At 42.7% G+C, this 20,084-nt stretch overlaps 1 protein-coding gene across 1 annotated transcript in view; it reads left to right on the plus strand.

The window, feature by feature from the left end:
- The window catches only part of LOC139764873 (calcium-activated chloride channel regulator 1-like), a 39,589-nt gene extending 22,820 nt beyond the window's left edge, over positions 1 to 16,769 (plus strand). Inside the window, 11 exon segments of the mRNA XM_071691914.1 lie at positions 1,096 to 1,353; positions 1,839 to 1,949; positions 4,125 to 4,208; positions 5,535 to 5,649; positions 5,900 to 6,041; positions 6,187 to 6,370; positions 7,906 to 8,029; positions 9,191 to 9,258; positions 10,461 to 10,583; positions 11,694 to 11,723; positions 14,524 to 16,769. Coding sequence (XP_071548015.1) covers positions 1,096 to 1,353; positions 1,839 to 1,949; positions 4,125 to 4,208; positions 5,535 to 5,649; positions 5,900 to 6,041; positions 6,187 to 6,370; positions 7,906 to 8,029; positions 9,191 to 9,258; positions 10,461 to 10,583; positions 11,694 to 11,723; positions 14,524 to 14,799 — 1,515 coding nt within the window. The 3' untranslated portion in view covers positions 14,800 to 16,769.
- The last annotated feature ends 3,315 nt before the right edge of the window (positions 16,770 to 20,084 follow it).

The following is a 20,084-nucleotide window of genomic DNA, read 5'->3' on the forward strand; positions in this document are numbered from 1 at the left end:
CTTGCTCGAGGACTTTAGAAACAGCGGAACGAGGGTTTATGACTTAACTGGAAAAACACAACAACAATTCATGGGATTGTGGTTCTATACTTCCCTGAATAGCGGTTCGAGTTTTTGTATGCCAGTAGCACAGTGGTTCACAATACAATGTTTCGAAGCTCCAAGGGAAAAGGATTCGAGAATTCAAAGAAAGAGGCTTTCTACATGGTAATCATGACCAATGAGCCATAAAGATATAAATGACTGAAAACAGTTTCGTCGGAGCAGTTCTGTAACCCTGCACACAACCAGGTACACCTACGTATACTAGGCTCCGAGTGCATCACTCAAATGGACGAGGTACCTCTCGAGCCGCCACAAACTTATGGCCATGAAGCGTCCTCCGATCAGCTAATGTGTCATGTAGAGGAGAAAGTGGACAGCTTGAGTTCAGAGCAGGAATACCATCAACTTTTGAAAACTCTTAATCTATACCAAAACGATGTTAATGATCATACTTTAAAACACTCTATACATCTGCGCATCGATCACAAAACAACGCTTGATTCCGTCACAAGGAAAATGAAACACGTAGATTCGAGCGCTTTCGAGATAACTGGTATCTTCAGGAATACAGAGATAATGAACAAATGTAGGTTTTACATATATATATATATATATATATATATATATATATATATATATATATATATATATATATATATATATATACACTGATAACCACAAGGAAAATGAAATACAATAAGTTACTAAGTGCACTTTCGTGTAATGATCACATCTCCCTTGACGATGTGATCATTACAACTCTTACGTAACCCTCGATAGTGTCAGAACAATCTATCCAACAATCTACAACTCTCACTTGACCCTCAATAGTCTTAGACCAATCAAACCATTAATTCACAACTCTTACTTTAGAACTCAACAGTTTTAGTGGACTAATCTATTCAAAAATTTACAACTCTCACGTGACCCCTCAATGGCGTTAGACCAATCTCATCATCAGTTTACAACTCTAACCAAATAGCAGACGTTAAGGATAGAAATCCAGCACTACCCTCCACTGCCTCAGACCTCACCCCCTCCCTCCTGCAGTATGGCTCGGGCCAGATTGTGGTCCCGCCCAACGAGAAGACCAACTTCGAGGTCATCACCCTCCAGAACCACCTGGTGAGTCAGGTCAACGGCTTCATGAGCATGACCCCATTCAACCCGGGTGAAATTGAAGTCTTCATTTTCCACCCGATGGTGTTCCGGGAGATCTCCTGTGCAGAGGCGGCGAATATGGAGAACTTTGAGTTCTACTGCGTCAAATCCGACTCCGGAGTGTTTGTGTACTTCCCAACCACAACCGTGAGTATATGGCCTCTCAAGACGAAAGATAATGTCAAAACAAGAGACGAAAAGCCTTAAACTTTTTTTCAACTTTTATCTAAATCATTTCGATACATAATTAAAGTTAAAACATTCTTCGCCTTCGCCAAAAAAAAAAAAATATTATCTAAAAGATTTATAAATTTGATAATTAATCGGTCCTGTGATATATATACTTCATCAAGAACTCTGATTAATAAGAAATACAAGGATCGAGAATCTTTATAAACTTTTTTTTCATACATCATTTCCATTTCCCGCATATGCGAGTTAGCGTCAAGAACAGATGGCTGAGCCTGAGAGGGAAAATTTCTCACTTGGGAGCTCTATATATCAGCCTATATCCTATATTAGCACCTCTCTTCCTGGGGACAGTCCGAGGTACTGGGCCGAAATATAGAGCCCCTCCAAAATTATTGCATTTTTCTCTATTGTGGATTCTACCGTCATACACTTGCTCTCAGGCGGTGGATTATGCATTAGAATACAAGCTGTCTGTGAGGAACGGAGGAGGAGCGCAAGTGGAGGTGAAGGTGATGTGGAGTGTGGTGGAAGAAGACGCAACTAACCCACAGGTGAGGCATCTTAAAGACCCTGGAGTAGGATGAGTAGACCCTCGTAATAGAGGACGAGTTGACCCCGTAGTAAGACGAGTTGACCCCCTGTAGTATAGGACGAATTGACCCCCCGTAGTAGGACAAGTTGACCCCCGTAGTAGTGGACGAGTTGACCCACGTAGTAGGACGAGTTGACCCCCCCGTAGTAGGACGAGTTGACCCCCGTAGTAGGACGAGTTGAGCCCCTGTAGTAGGACAAGCTGAACCCCTGTAACAGGACGAGTTGACCCCAGTAGTAGGACGAGTTGACCCCCGTAGTATAGGAGGAATTGTCCCTCGTAGTAGGACGAGTTGACCCCCGTAGTACAGGACGAATTGACCCTTGTAGTAGGACGAGTTGATACCTGTAGTAGGACGAGTTGACCCCCCTGTAGTAGGACGAGTTTAACCCCGTAGTAGGACGAACTGACCCTCGTAGTAGGACGAGGTGATCCCTTTAGTAGGACGAGTTGACCCCCCGTAGTAAGACGAGTTGACCCCCCTGTAGTAGGACGAGTTGACCCCCCCCTGTAGTAGGACGAGTTGACCTCCTGCAGAAGGAAGAGTTAACCCCCGTAGAATGACGACTTAATCCCTCGAAAACTACGGCTTGACCCCTTGATTACGACGATTTAACCCCTTAAATACGACAACTCTTAACACCTTCAATACAACTTAAAAGACTTGAATACGTCGACCCTCCCAACCTCTTGGGTACAATGACTTAAAAGGGACTGAAGTCCGTACTCAAGCTGCTGACGAAGTCTACCCTCATCAGGCGAGTATTCATGATAACCTTGCATTTCTAAGGACGTACTTGGACCTCCGTGGTGTAGAAGTTAGCGTTCCTGACCGTGACGCATTTTACGTGGGGCTGCCCAAGGTCGAGCGGATATGTTCGAATCCTGTTTGCGGCTGTCGGTCCACAATCAATCCAGCTGCTCATTCATCCTTATATATATATATATATATATATATATATATATATATATATATATATATATATATATATATATATATATATATATATATTAGCATTAATGGGAGGGCCTTGATTAGGGCCTGAGTTGCCCATTCTGTCTCAGTTTATTTGACGTGGTTTTGAGTGTTGTATATGACGTGGTTCTCGGTGTTGTATGTGACGTCGTTCTGAGTGTTGTACGTGACGTGGTTCTGGGTGTTGTATGCGACGTGGTTCCGGGAGTTGTATGTAACGTGGCTGTGAGTGTTGCATGTAAAGTGGCTCTGATGTGACGTAACCCTGAGTGTTGTATGTGTCGTGGGTCTGACTGTTACACGTAGGATGGCTTTGAGTGTTGCATGTGACGTGGTTTTTCCCGTGTTGTCATGTGACGTGGTCCTCCCGTGCAGTCATGTGACGTGTTCCTCCCATGTCGTCATGTGACGTGTTCCTCCCATGTCGTCATGTGACGTGGTCCTCCCGTGTCGTCATGTGACGTGGTCCTCCCGTATCGTCATGTGACGTAGTCCTCCCGTGTCGTCATGTGACGTGGTCCTCCCGTATCGTCATGTGACGTGGTCCTCCCGTGTCGTCATGTGACGTTGTCCTCCCGTGTCGTCATGTGACGTTGTCCTCCCGTGTCGTCATGTGACGTGGTCCTCCCGTATCGTCATGTGACGTGGTCCTCCCGTGTCGTCATGTGACGTGGTCCTCCCGTGTCGTCATGTGACGTGTTCCTCCCATGTCGTCATGTGACGTGGTCCTCCCGTATCGTCATGTGACGTTGTCCTCCCGTGTCGTCATGTGACGTGGTCCTCCCGTATCGTCATGTGACGTGGTCCTCCCGTGTCGTCATGTGACGTGGTCCTCCCGTGTCGTCATGTGACGTGGTCCTCCCGTGTCGTCATGTGACGTGTTCCTCCCATGTCGTCATGTGACGTGGTCCTCCCGTGTTGTCATGTGACGTGGTCCTCCCGTGTTGTCATGTGACGTGGTCCTCCCGTGTCGTCATGTGACGTGGTCCTCCCGTATCGTCATGTGACGTGGTCCTCCTGTGTCGTCATGTGACGTTGTCCTCCCGTATCGTCATGTGACGTGGTCCTCCCGTGTCGTCATGTGACGTGGTTCTCCCGTGTCGTCATGTGACGTGGTCCTCCCGTGTCGTCATGTGACGTGGTCCTCCTCTCCCGCAGGTGATGGTGGACGTGTGGTCCTCTGAGGAGGCCAGGGTGAGGGCCAACATCCCCGAGGCTAACAACATCATCCTCTTCTGCCAGGTGGGTGGTGCAGGTGGGAGGTGCAGGTGGGTGGTATAGGTGGGTCAGTGGGTGGTGCAGATGGGTGGTGTAGGTGGATCGGTGGGTGGTGCAAGTGAGGGGTGTGTGTGTTTGTGTGTGTATGGGTGGATCCGTGGTCTGTGCAAGTGGTGTGGGTAAGTGGGTGGATCTGTGGTATGATTGGGTCAGTGGGTTATGCAGGTGGATCACTGGGCGGAGCAAGTGGTGTGGGCAGGTCATTGTGTAGTCCAGGTGGTGTGGGTGGGTCAGTGGGTGGTGCAGGTGTTGTAGGTGGGTCAGTGGGTGGTTAGGTCAGGCAGGCAGGTCAACGATCCATGCATGTGATTTAGAAGGGTCAGTGAGGGGTATAGAGGGGTGTAAGTGGGTCAGTGATCGATGCAGATGATGTTGGTGGGTCCACAGGTGGTGCAGTGGCGTGGATAAGTTATATTACTTTACTCGAAGAGCAAAAGGAATCGTCAGATCGCAAATAATCCCAGTGTGTCGTCTTATAGTACTCGATCAAACCACCATCAAGTGGCTAATACAATTCTTTATTACATTTATTTAAAGTCTAGTTCGGTAGGTAATCTAACCACTGCCCTTCAGGAACTCTTAGTCAAGAGTGTTTGCTCTCTCTCTCTCTCTCTCTCTCTCTCTCTCTCTCTCTCTCTCTCTCTCTCTCTCTCTCTCTCTTCTCGTCTGCAGATCTCTTGCGTCCAAGTTCGGCTCCCGATCTCTTTCACTTCGAGGATCTTTGAAACTACTGTTCTTTCATCATCCTCAACACTTCCAGAATCATTTGGAAATACATTCACTGCCATAAATAACTCCTTTACTGACCATTGAACTCCCATTTATTTGGATGCATTATTGAATTCATTCTTTCGTTATCAAAAATAAATCTTTCTTCGCAACCAAATTCTTATCAAAGTTGCTTCGCACAGTTACTCTGTTCCATTCATTTTCTCTTCTTTGCCATACACATGATTCTCTCAGTAAAATGCCTTATGTTTTGTACCATTAAATCACCATGGATATCAGTGCCATCTACGTAGCCTAATTGTATCAATATTATGACACGCTATTTTGTACTATCACACCCCCATGTCTAGGCCATATCAATCTCCTCAAATCTTTTTATAATCTGATCTCTCGAATTATCTAGTCTACCTTTTTTACCAGTAGTGAATGGTTAATTTATGATATAGTTGTACTCTCCTGTTTGGAAGCTATTTTGTGCCACTGAAACCCTTGTACAGACCATATTATCTTCCTTTTATCTTTAATAATATCTCTCTATTTTTGGGGGGTAATTTGTGTCAGATTTCGCACCCCCGCGGTATAGTGGAGGACGTGATGGTGGAGGCTGAGGTGGAACTGAGCGACGGCAAAGATGTGAGGACCCAGACACTCACCTTACTGGATGACGGAAAAGGAGGTGAGGAGGAAGGATGCATGGAAGGAGGGAACACGAAGGAGGGATAACAGATGCAGCAGAGTTTGAGTAGGGCAAAAAGTGTATAGGAAGATAACGCAACAAGAGTAAGGTTTGATAAACGCCCTCCTCCCTGGCGACAATAACATACAACCATATCTATAAACTGACGTCTCTCGTGATGGTCTTCTTAGGCCCTACTGACTTCTTTCACTGCGTGGTCCTCTTTACTAACGAAGAATGTCTCCTGTAGTTGTGGACGTCCGTGCTCGTGATGGGGTGTGGTCTGCGACAGTGGGTGGCAGCTGGTCGGACGGCACGGACCTCACCGTCACTCGACTCTCTATCCAACAGAAGCCTAAGACTTCGTACCTCAACTCCGACGCCCTACACAGGTGAGCAACCTCCGTCTGAATCTCTTTTCATCCGTGCGTCTTTATCTATGTCCGCCGTCGTTTGTCTATTTCTGAATTTCTTTCTTCCGTTTGATATTGCCTTTCCGCCTATCTACGTTACTGAATATAATAACAATTGCTTCAGGTCGTCGGATACTGAGGGGAGGGCGAGAGTGGGCGGTCCTGGGAGCCAGTCGAGCGTGCTACCCCGAGACCCTTCCAAGGGTCTCTGTTGTGGAAGCTTCGCCGAAGGGAGCAGCTTGAGGATCGTGGTCATCAACCAAATCCTGAGACGCCCCTACACCACCAAGATTACCAGGAATGTTGAGGTGATTTACTGGTCTTAGTCCCATTCGTCTCTCGCAACATATATCAGTTCGCTTTGTCCATCGACATCCGCCCTTATCCCAGTCGTCCATAACAATCATTCAGTTCTTATCCCACAAAATTGCATTGTTTTGAACTGTGGCAGCTGCATAGGCTGTCACGATTGCTAAAGAATCAACACCAGTTGGAATTTTGACTTGGACCAAATATACGAAGCTCTTGCCAGAGGTCACGTCTCACTGTGGTGTGTGCTATTCTCACAACGCAAGAGGCTTGACAATAAAACACTCTCTCACGTGAGTTCGTCGTTAACCCTTCCAGTGAGCTCAACACATAGTGTATGTGTTGAGCTCACTGGAAGGGGCAATAATGTCCTGTAGCCTCAATACACCGATGTCCTGAAGCCAGAATCATTAACTTAACCCCTTGACAAGCGCATCTTCACAAGACTTTCGACACTGATGGCCAAAGGGTCAGTCAGGTCAGAAGCTTCTTGACCCTACCCTGATCTTCATTACACCTTCACTTTCATTCCATCCTTAACAACATTATTTTTTTCTCATCCCTTATGGGTCAGGTCAAAGGCTATCTTCACTGCATCTTGATCTTCACACCGCTCTTGACGCCACTGGCCGTATACCTAACCCGTACGAGTCACGTCAAATGTAGCTTCGTTAAACCAGGGTCAGGGTGATGATTACTGAAAAAAAAAAAAAAGAGGAACAGCAGAAACAAATTGCCTCCCTCCTCATGAGGGAAACATTTTGCTTTTGTTTCGTTTCGATGTAGAGGCAATAGGTGTCGCGGGTGTAGGAAAGACGATAGCTAAGGATGTGGTGAAATGCCCTTTGACCTGATATGTAAGGAACAAGAGAAAGGCCAGTGGGATTGAGGGCGTAGTCTTGAAGATACCTTTGCCAAGGGTGAAGTGAACAGGGTCTATCGGGGACGTAGCGAAGACCCAATTCACGATGTCTCCTTCTACAGAGAACAACAAACATGATGACGGGTGATGGTGTATAGGGGTAGACTTAATACATTCGTTCATGAATGTTGGTGTATCTAACGCAACTTTCCTTCCCTCGATGATTATCTTTTTCTGATCAGTTATCATAAACATCACATTTTTTCTTTAACCATTCTTATCTAAGCTTTATCAGTTCTAGTTTTCCGTGATTCACGCAGGAATAAATATAGCCAAAGTTACCAAGGAGAAGAGAGAGAGAGAGAGAGAGAGAGAGAGAGAGAGAGAGAGAGAGAGAGAGAGAGAGAGAGAGAGAGAGAGAGAGAGAGAGAGAGAGAGAGTAGGTGTAGCCTGTGGACCGAGGTTTTGCTTAAGGTCCCATGGGTTAAGGGAGGGGCGATTTTCCCCGGAGCCTTAGACCGTCGTCATCACGTGCCCTGTACGTGAGAGAACCACCTGTGTCCTTGATATCAAGGACGTCAAAAAACGCCTGGGATGGGTCATATGGTTTTAGACTAATCGTGAAGATCAGGGAGAGAGAGAGTGAAGTAACGCCGCCTTTGTGTGTTACAGGAGTTGCCTCCGCGTGTGGTGGAGGCCAACACGGACCAGAGTCACCCCCTCACCGTCGTCGGGGACACAGTGGAGGTCCTCATCACCTGGGGTGGTGTGGCGCAGAAGGATGCAGCAAGCATGGTAAGGGGTTTATGAGGCACCGTACCCGTGCACATGACAGCTAACAAAAGCGGACGTTGGCAATTAAGGCCATATTTCATTTTGTCCCCGACGCCACTTACCACAGGCGGGAGAAGTAATTACATATATCAAAACTGTTTATTCAGGTGGTAGGAGTGAATACAATCCTATCTCACATATCATTATTCATGTTAATCTCCTTCGTCGTTGTAGATTTTGTTCTACTGAAAGTTCGGGAAACGAGTCTGAAGATCAAAGTAGTCGTCCCTTGGTTGCTCCTGCCCTAATCTTTCCACCTCAGAAGATTCTGGTTAACCTTATGTAAGAGTTCACATCCATTCATCTTCAAGGATTTTGCCATGCAAGTCGTATAGAGAGTCTATTATCCAGTCGTCGTAAGAACTGGTGAGAGGCGATCGGACCGAGAAATGGCATGCAGTCATCCTGACAGTTGACCTACTGTCTTTCTGAGGTCTGAGAGTTTACACAAGGTCACATAGTCAATCCCAGTTATCACTGGCTGACTGTGATTAGTTACACAGTGTTTTAGACGGGATAGAGTCAGACTGCAATGTAAGTACTGACACATCTGATTGCTTTTGGCTTGGCATACCTCTGGCTTCCATGAGAAGATATTAGGGTTTAAACTCTATGCATTTACTGATCACTACATTTTTGGATTTTGCAGTGTATGTATAGTTACTGAGCAGACCACTGTATAGATTAAATGAACTCTTGGCGAAGGTATTGTGTCTCAGATATAACTTTCACAGAAGCATCAGTTTGTACAAAATGGGTTTAAAAGAGATACCCACTTGTACAAAAGAGCGCGTAGGTTCGTTCGTCGGTTATTTGGATTTACAGACCTATCGTTTTCCAGGGTCATTAAGACTCTTACATAAGTCATAACCATCAGTCGAAAAAAAAATCTAACTCATTCTCCAGGTGTTCAAGATTATTCTAAGACCATAAACGTTCTCTCATTCCAGATAAATGGACTTCGAATCTATATTTTACAGATACATTTTGGATCAAAAGTACGTTGTGAAACAAAAAAAAAAGTTCTTTGAGATAAAACTATGTAAAGAGTAAGGTACAAATTTGTTAAGGGGGGATGAAGACTGAGCATTGCTATGGTTCATTCGACTTTGCCTTCGTCAACAGAAGTACATGATCCGATACCACAGCAGCCTTGCCCGGCTACGGGAGAACTTCAAGGACGCCCTTCAGGTGAGCAACATGTTGTGACTGACCTTCGTAGCTGAGGTGTCTATCAGTGTGTGTGTGTGTGTGTGTGTGTGTGTGTGTGTGTGTGTGTGTGTGTGTGTGTGTGTGTGTGTGTGTGTAATTATGTACTTGTACTATACAGGGAGGGAGTTCTAAGCTCGTGGAGGCCTCCATCTCTAGTGTATCTAACATACTCTAAATATTCTAACGTCGACCCCTGTATACCACATCGTTCCAATTCACTCTATTCCTTGCACGCCTTTCACCCTCCTGCACGTTCAGGCCCCGATCACTCAAAATCTCTTTTCACTCCATCCTTCCACCTCCAATTTGGTCTCCCACTTCTCGTTCCCTCCACCTCTGACACATATATCCTCTTTGTCAATCTTTCCTCACTCATTCTCTCCATGTGACCAAACCATTTCAAAACAAGCTCTTCTGCTCTCTCAACCACTCTCTTTTTATTACCACACATCTCTCTTACCCTTTCATTACTTACTCGATCAAACCACTTCACACCACATATTGTCCTCAATATCTCATCTACAGTATGTTTCGAAAATCATTTTTCCCGTTTTCTTCCTGATTCCTGTATGTTTCCCTTTCTTTCTTTATACGTGAACTTTACGTTTATTTCATCTTCTTGTATTTCTTCTTTGCAGAAAACTACATATTCTGCCATATAGACTTTTACGATTGTTAGTTGTGTATGTTCTACCGTTTTCTATTTTGTACAAATCTTTATGTTTACCATACGATACTCAACTCACTCTCTTCGTCTGCTCCTGGCGCTACCTCGCTAACGCAGTGAAAAGCGATCAAGTATGAAAAATAAACTTTTTCCATCCATTTTCTCTCATATCTTGTCATTATCCTTACCGTTTTCTATGTATTGAGACTTGTCACGTGACTGATGCTGTCTCCTATTCTTCGGGCGGCCTCATCCGATATCGAACCGTTCGTAAGACATGGAACGGAGGACACACCTGGTGAATCAAACAACCAGAAACAGCAGCAGCAGCTTCCTTATACATAGGCTCCATAAGCACTCATTACCACAGATACATTTCATCCTGGAAGAAGCTCCCGTTTTCCTTAGGCAAAGAAGTTGTTTGACTCGACTGAAGAGACAACACTGGTGGATGTGTTTTGAATCTTTAAACTTACTGTTGCTGTCACCTTCTGTTGTCTTAATGTCTCGACAGCCCTTGGACGGGTCGGGCGAGGCCCCAGCGAGCGCCGCCAGCCAGACCGTCGTCCTACCCTTCAGTCCAGGAGACCCAGATCTCTACATCGCTGTCGCCTACGTCAGCTCCGAGGCAGTGGTGGTAAGTACTAGATCCAAACCCCCAAGATGAGCTAAAACTTTAAACCACCTTGAACACTCACGTCGGTACAGACCTTGAGTATGCTGTAGCCTAGCTATTATAATAACCTTGAACACTCACGTCGTTACAGACCTTGAGTATGCTGTAGCCTAGCTATTATAACCACCTTGAACACTCACGTCGATACAGACCTTGAGTATGCTGTAGCCTAGCTATTAAACCACCTTGAACACTCACGATGGTACAGATCTTGAGTATGTTATTGGCTAGCTATAACCCTGAGTATGCTGTAGCCTAGCTATCATAACCACCTTGAACACTCACGTCGATACAGACCTTGAGTATGCTGTAGCCTAGCTATAATAACCTTGACCACTCACGTCGATACAGACCTTGAGTATGCTGTAGCCTAGCTATTACAACCTTGAACACTCACGTCGGTACAGACCTTGAGTATGCTGTAGCCTAGCTATTACAACCTTGAACACTCACGTCGGTACACACCTTGAGTATGCTGTAGCCTAGCTATTATAACCACCTTGAACACTCACGAAGGTACAGACCTTGAGTATGTTATTGGCTAGCTATAACCCAATCTCAAAAACGAAAAGATTACCTTAAGACGAATATATTGAATCAATCTGATTGGCTGACATGGGAACACCTGGGATAAGTAATGGGGTCTTTGACCATTCTGATTTTCATATCTCTTTCATTCAGCTTTCTCTTCCACGATGCACTCCAAAGATCCCTGCAACAAGCACCCTTCAAATCTTCGACCCCTTCAAAACCTTTCTTCTCAACAATAAATAAAGCTAAACCTAACCTCATCTTCAACCTTCATGAACAAAAAACATAGAATCAAATTATGATAAAAAAAAAAACTTCTTATTTACCTGGTCGTCGCATGTCATGTCAACTTAACAATAGGAGTTTCTCCTCTTTAACTTCGCGTCACTCAGCATATTTCACTTCCTTTCGTAAACTGTTGGAGTGGGTGGTACGGAGGCTGGCTGACAATGCAGTGTTATGTACTCAGTGATGAGGGAGGGGGAAGGGGGAAGCCTTCACTGTGTTGCGTGCTTCTAAAGATCTTTTTCTTTTCAACAGGGTCCTCCCTCACCGCCCGTCATTGTGAAGGTAAGCTAAGGAATATTTCCCTTTGACAGTGATGTACAGACAGTCCCTCATGTACAACAGTTGTATTTACCGTAAATGTTAAGAGAAACATTAAGATAAATCTCATTATATATGATATTCATCAAAATCACATATATTTTTTTCTTGTATTTTCTCCTATAAAATTACCGATTACACACACACACACACACACACACACACACACTCACACACACACACACACACACACACACATAGAGAGAGAGAGAGAGAGAGAGAGAGAGAGAGAGAGAGAGAGAGAGAGAGAGAGAGAGAGAGAGAGAGAGAGAGAGAGAGAGGATCAGTGAACACCTTAAGATTGCATATTGATTAATAGGCGTGTTAAAGAGAGACCTTTGGATGTAAATGTGCTGAGAATGGTAACTTGTGAGATGTCTGATCACTATCCTATGGAGACGAGGGTGAAGATATGAAAATATTTTCGGAAAAAGTGTAACATAGTCGATGAGAAGAGATTGGTGAAAGTAAGTGAGCTCGAAAAAGAGACGTGTGAAGAAATACCAGGAGTGATTGAGTGTAGAATGAAGCAAGAGGAGCGGTGAGGAATGGGAGGTATTTAGGGAAGCACTGCTGGCAAATGCGAGAGATAAATGTGGCATGCGAAAGGTGTGGGATAAGCAGATTAGAAAGGAAGAAGAGCGATGTACTGAAAAAGCAAAGTTGCATGTAAAAGACAAAAGAGAGGCGTTTAAACGGCAAACTTACAGGAAATGAGTGCAAGCGATAAGGGTATGTATAAAAGAAAGCGGACAGAGGTCAAGCATAAGGTGTAGGGGTTGAAAAAGAGGGCAAATGAAAGTTGGGGTGAACGAGTATCACTAAATTTCAGGAAGAATACGATGTTTTAGAAGGTTTATAGTATATGTAAAACAAGAGAACAAAAAGAAACATCGGTAAAAGGAGCAAAAGGAGAAGTGGTAATAGGTAGTGATGAAGTGAGGAGATGGAATGTCTATTTTGAAGGACTGTTGAGTGTGTTTCATGACAGGGTGGCAGATATCGGGTGTTTGGGTCGGGGTGATATGCGAAGCGAGTCATGGAGATTGGTTTGGTGAAGAGAGGTGTTGAAAGCCTTACGTAGGATGATATTGGCAGAGAGGCTGGAGTGCATGGTATCATTATTAAATTTGTTAAGAGAGGGGGTAACTGTGTTGTTGACTGGTTAGTATGGCTTTTTAGTGTTCGTATGGATCATGGTGAGGTGCCAGAGGATTGGCGAAATGCACATATTGTGTCATTGTATAAAGGCAGGGGAAATAAAGCTGAGTGTTCAAATTAAAGAGGTATGAGTTTGTTGAGTGTACCCAGTAAGTTGTATACGAAAATATTGAATGAAAGGGTGAAAGCATGTACAGAACATCAGACTGGGAGGAACAGTGTGGTTTCAGAAGTGGTAAGGAATGTGTGGATCAGGTGTCTGCATTGACGAATGTTTGTGAGAAACAATGTGAGAAACAGATGGATTTGTATATGGCATTTATGGATCTGGAGAAAGCATACGGTAGATATTATAGAGATACCTTGTGGTAGGTCTTAAGAATATATGGTGTTGGAGGAAAGCTACTAAAACAATGAGTTTTTATCAAGGGCGTTAGGCATGTGTACGAATAGGATGACAGGAGTATCAATGGTTCCAAGTGAAGATCGGTCTGCGGGAAGGGTGAGTGATATCACAATGGTTGTTTAATTTGTTTATGGATGGGATGGTGAGGGAGGTAAATGTGAGACTTGGAGAGAGGGATGATTATGCAGCCTGTGGGGATGTGAGGGGCCTGGGAAGTGAGTCAGTTGTTGTTTGCTTATGATATAGCACTGGTGGCTCATTCGAATGAGAAAGTGCAGAAGTTGGTGACTGAGTTTGGAAGAGTATGTGAAAGGAGGAACTTGACAATAAAGGTGAATAAAAGAAAGATTATTAGGTTTAGCATGGTTGAGGGACTGGTTAGTTGGGTTGTGAGTTTGAACGAAAAAAATTAGAGGAAATGAAGTGTTTTAGATAAATAAGAGCGGACATGGCAGCGAATGAAACCATGGAAGCAGTGGCGAGTCATAGGGTGAGTGGAGGGAGCGAAGGTTCTGGGAGAGCTGAAGAATGCATGGAAAGAGAGAACGTTATCGAGGACAAAAGTGGATATGTTTGAAGGTATGGCAGTCCTAACAATATTCTATGGATGCGAGACATGAGCTAAGGCTGTGTGGAGGAGGGTGGATGTGCTGGAAATGGAACGTCTGAGGACATGTAGTGTAAGGTTGTTTGATCGAGGAAATATATGTGTGGTTGAGAAGGCTGAAGAGGGTTTGCTGAAATGTTATGGACATATGGAGAGAATGAGTGAGGAAAGGTTGACAAAGAGGATATGTATGTGTCAGAAGCAACAAGGAGAACGGGGAGACCAAATTGGAGATGGAGTGATGGAGCGAAAAAAGATTTTGAGAGACCGGGACCTGAACATGCAGGAGGGTGAAAGGCGTACACGGGATAGAGTGAACTGGAACAATGTGGTATACCGGGGTCGACGTGGTCAATGGACTGAACCAGGGCATGTACAGCGTCCGGGGTAAACCATGGAAAGGTCTGTTGGCCCTAGTTGTTGACAGAAAGGTGTGGTTCCGGTGCATTACACATGACAGCTAGAGAATGAATATGAGCAACTGTGGCCATTCTTCCTCTGTCCCTATCGTTGCCGTGCTTACGCGGGAAACGGCGATGAAGTATGAAAAAAAAAAAAAAGATAATCTTTCAATATTCTACGTCTTCCAGATCTCAGATATTCCAGATCAAACCACCACTACGACCTCCATCACGACCACCAACCCTACAACCAACAACCCTACAACCACCAACCCTACGACCACCGACCCGACGGTCACTGCACCTTCAGACATCGACTCTACTTCGACCGCGAGAACTACAACCAGTGACCCTCAAAAGACTACTCTCCACGTCACCACGACGAAAGACCCCGACGGTGCAGCCGCTGTGGCAGCTGTGTCCTTCCTCTGTATGGCTCTGGTCCCATTAGTGATGCTTCGCTAGCCTCCCCATACCTCTGCTCGATGATGAACTGTCGACAGAGATCCACGTCAGGAGAACTGTGTGCAGGAGGCAAACTGTCCTCTGGCAAATTTCAGCACTGCATTTAAGGACATGGATAGGGAGCTGTTTGATGAGTTATCAACATCCTACTCACTTAGAGAAGCACAAAGATTTGATTGAAAAGGTCCAGAGAAGAGCATCCAAGATCATTAAGAGAGCTGCGGTGCAATGAGAGACAGGATTACAAATGGAGGGGAAAAAGAAGGGGAAGACCGATTGGGTTTGGAAGGACGAAGTGAAAAACACTGTGTGTTCAGGATTGAACATGCATGAGGGTGTGAGGAGGAACGGACAAAGCAAATTGGAGATATGTGTTCTTCTACGGGGTGTGTGCTGCCAGTCAACTAAACCACTGAAAATGAATCGGCCAGGGGAATTACATATATATATATATATATATATATATATATATATATATATATATATATATATATATATATATATATATATATATTTCACACTATTCGCCATTTCCCGCGTCTGCGAGGTAGCGTTAAGAACAAAGGACTGGGCCTTTGAGGGAATATCCTCACCTGGCCCTCTTCTCTGTTCCTTCTTTTGGAAAATTAAAAAAAAAAAAAAAGAGAGGGGAGGATTTCCAGCCACCCGCTCCCTCCCCTTTTAGTCGCTTTCTACGACACGCAGGGAATACGTGGGAAGTATTCTTTCTCCCCTATCCCCAGGGGATATATATATATATATATATATATATATATATATATATATATATATATATATATATATATATATATATATATATATATATATGATGGCCTCGTGACGGCTATTAGACAGAGGATATACCAGAATGCAAGAGTTCACCAATGTTAAGCTTCATAAACTGATGCAGCTTCTCACACAAAATGGTAGGTACTTGTACATGGCGGCCTCAATACTGCTGAGAGCAATACACTGCACTAAGACCATACTTTACTAATGCTGTGTTGGTTGATAGCTTCATGTATCCTGGAACAACCCCTCAGAAATTAAACAATCCAGAAACTAAGTTCAGTCTAACGATTCCAATAGTTAAAATGTAGCCCAGGTCAACTGAATTCAGTCCATGGTTCACACAGTTTACTAGCAATGGCTTGATAGACAGTTTGTAATCTACATGAATGACCTGAAGTAACATCATTAAAAGACACCCAGACACTTGATATAGTAAGAGAGATAGAGCTTTTCAAGATGCTCGGGGTTTTGGGTTGAACGTACTTATAGAAAATCAGTAAGGCTCCATTTTGATTCCTTAGTTTTATAGCCTTCGAAAGGCTCAAGTCCATACGGTGTTCTTCAAGAGGAAGTACTGCACCATCTTTAGTCAATCAGATGCCTTCAATGGAACAATTGATTGCTCCAGACGGTCAAATAGGTAATAGTGAATGGAGTTTAATGAAAAATACTCTCGAGAGATTGAGACAGATTCCCTTGAGACCTGATAATTCTGTAATACAATGAACAAAGTCCGGCATGTGGATAATGTACTGTTGTTACCAAATCCCTTCAAATTCATGAGAAGACTCCAGTACAACTTTGATTTAACGGACAGACGAAAAAAAAAGAAATGGGGGAGTCTGTTAACGATGATTGTCTATAACCTCTGGATGGTGTATTATGATGTTTTTATAATTCATAATGGCCATATACTACGGTAAGACTATACACTAACATAAGATGAACATTGTAGATTACTGTACATAATATAATTCAAAGTATCTTTGCTTACCTGATGTGTTTGATGGATGAGTTTGATTATAATGCCGTAATCGATAGGGGCGACCCAAAATAATTCTTATTCCAAGTCTGAGGATCAGTAGGGCTCCTGTGGCCTATATTGAGGGTTATAGTGAGAAGCTGTGATGCTCCAAAAGCCTCTAACTGATAAAGGCTTGTGCTGAAGGAGGATCAGCGTAGTTCAACACCACGAGCGTTTAGTCCACAAGAACTATGTGCTGTTTTTTCAACATCTTTCCCTTGTGCCATTTTTACGTTCTTTTTGCCTCCAACTGACGATGAACCACTGGTTGGAACATCAACACTAAACTTTCATGAAAAGAGTTTCAGATTTAACTTATCCTCAAAAATACTTGACATTGTTCCTTCACCCAATATTCCACACGCACGAGGGCATCTGATCCGTCAAACTCTAACTTGACAATACTGCACTCGCTCTCTTTTCACACCACTATCTTTAAGGGGCCATGGTACCTTAGTCCAGTTCACTTCTTATGGCAGGAACGTAACTACGAGCACTGACACGAAAGCAAAAATGTGCACAGTGTCGACGATGTGTTGTCAACTGGGTTTGAGGAAGACGCCGCCATACGGCTCATCCGCGAACTACCGTAACATGTCCGTTTCGATACGGACTACTTTCTCTAGATTAACGGACAGCGTCCTTTGTTTCCTAACTTCGTTGGGTCGAGGTTTTACATTACTCATTTCGATTTACTCCACCGCCACAGTCGACTTTTTTTCCTGATGTATCAAAGGAATGAAAGCTAATTCTAGAAATAGATTGTCAGCAGATGGCTGACTGGTTGTTTAGGGTTTAAGCTTTTGAACTGCCGGAAAAAAAAGGAAAGGAATTCAGAATAATTCTAAGACGACTTACACTCACACATGCAGCACCATGTCATGAAATGTGAATACGTTAAATCTATTCAAAATAACTGATCAGTAAATCATCTTGCTCTTTGGTCAATGCAGCAAAAGTATATCAAAATAGATAAGAGCATGACTATTAACAGCAAAGAAATATAGGTATGATTTTGAATAAATATCAAATTTATCTACTTAATATTCGAATAGGATTCCATTACAGAAGTGGCTCATGTATTTTCACATACCCATTCTGTTGCCATGTTTTCCCCAAAAGTTTGCGGAAAATGATTGTTTTGTTGTTAGAGAGTGATATCAAAGAGAAGCAGTTAAATTCATTGTTCCTATCCAGTCACAGAAGGTAACTTAGACTTAAGCTTTGTTTCTGTGTAATATATACCGAACAATGTGTTGTATGTTTTAGTGGTGCCTGAGTTTATGAGAGAAACTATTTTAAGACATTTTTCATGTACCACAGTGCATAGGTTTGTTTTTTCCATTAGAATTTTAGGTGGAGTCAACAAATTTATCTATCTATCTATCTATATATATATATATATATATATATATATATATATATATATATAAATAGATAGATAGATAGATAGATAGATGCTTTTGACTGATCTTAAAGATCCTAAAAATTATGAGATGGCGGCAAACTGCAAGAATGCGGTGCATCAGCAGTGTTGCCAGGCAGCCAGAGATATGTCGCTCCACTAATCATCTTAATGAACCAACTATAGCTGTCGTGTGCTATATACTAGTCAGGTATATAGTTCGCTATAAACAATAATCGCAGCCAAGTCTCATAAAGAACAATATAAGTCTTTAAAAAACATAAAGGATAGAGATATGAGGGAAAAGAATTCTTTTCAAGGTATAACTGTATATTCAAATATCAGACTTGCAATGTCTTTAGGTTATGATTAGCATTTCCTCTATGTATTATGAGTGTTTTAGACACGTTAAAGCTTGAGCTGAAAATAAAGTCTTATTTTAAGCTTTGAGCTGGGATGAATTTAAGAAAAATCAATACCATTTGATAAAGTTTCATAACTGTACACGATTTTTTTTCTTTAATCACATTATTTTTCTTCTTTTCATTGGGTACAAATATAAATGAAAGAAAACTATAGCATTTTGGTTAGTTATTTCCATAACCTATATATTCACTAGATGATTATTCAGTGGCTAAAGAAATAAGTATTGATGGTGGCTGGTCTGACGAATAGGAAGAATTTAAATGCAGAGTTTGTAAGTGAGCCGGTAGGTAGGTGGGAACAAAGGTAATAGATGATTATATTTATATAGGTGTCGTTTAAAAACAAAAACAAAAAAAAGATATGCAACATTAAAAATGTAAGCTAAGGAATCAAAGTTCAGAAATCAGCCACCTTCGTAAAAGCTTTTAAAGTCCCAGAGATAATATATATATATATATATATATATATATATATATATATATATATATATATATATATATATATATATATATATCTTTCATATTATTCGCCATTTCCCGCGATAGCGAGGTAGCGTTAAGAACAAAGGACTGGGCCTTTGAGGGAATATCCTCATCTGGCCCCCTTCTCTGTTCCTTCTATTGGAAAATTGAAAAAAAAAAAAAAAAAAGAGAGGAGAGGATTCCCCCCCCCCCCCCCCCCCCCTCTCCCTTCCCTTTTAGTCGCCTTCTACGACACGCAGGGAATACGTGGGAAGTATTCTTTCTCCCCTATCCCCAGGGATAATATATATATATATATATATATATATATATATATATATATATATATATATATATATATATATATATATATATATATATATATATATATATATACATATGTTGGAGAAAAGTGCTTGGTACAAGTGACCTACGGCAAATTACTTTTGAGTTAACTCTCAGCATTGCTGGTCAACATGACAGTCATGGAAAAAAAAAAAAAAAAATACCTGATTTCAGACTAGAAAATTTTAAAGATGGTATCGCTCCTGACAACAAAACTTACAAATCTTACAGACCTTCGCATTGCTCCTGTCAGTCAAACTTGGGATGATATCATTAATCAAAGCGATATGGATGTTGTTTCAATGAGCTTCAGTAAAGCGTTCAACGCAGTGGAGGAAATGAAAGATGCCCACTCGTAGTGGATGGTCTTTTTCGTTGCAAAGCCACATTGGTGGAACGATGACACAACGAAGTGTCTGTTGTGTAAGAAAGCAGTGGAAGAGAAATTACAAAGAGACCAGAGACCAATAACGAACATTATTGACCAAATTACGAGAATCTGCGAAGTGAAACTAAGAGTGTTAAACGTCCAAGTATAACGTCAGTATGAAGCATAAACTGCTGAAGACAGCAAAATAAAACCCTAAGGAGTTTTAGGCATAAAGCCATTACACAATCAACTGCGCCATTAATAATAACGAAAAACGGTGTTCTTTTTCAATATATCATCTGCGCCTCCTTAGTGACATGAAAAAATTCAACGTTGCTACTGTCTCTGAAATATCCATGTCTTTCTACCCCGCACTATACTGGTCCATGAGTTTCATATCTCTTCCACTATCACAAACAGCCTAGGAAAGACCCAGTGCTCTGTTGCTGTTTGAATTCCTGT

This window comes from Panulirus ornatus, chromosome 4 (assembly GCF_036320965.1).
Source record: "Panulirus ornatus isolate Po-2019 chromosome 4, ASM3632096v1, whole genome shotgun sequence".
NCBI lineage: Eukaryota > Metazoa > Arthropoda > Malacostraca > Decapoda > Palinuridae > Panulirus > Panulirus ornatus.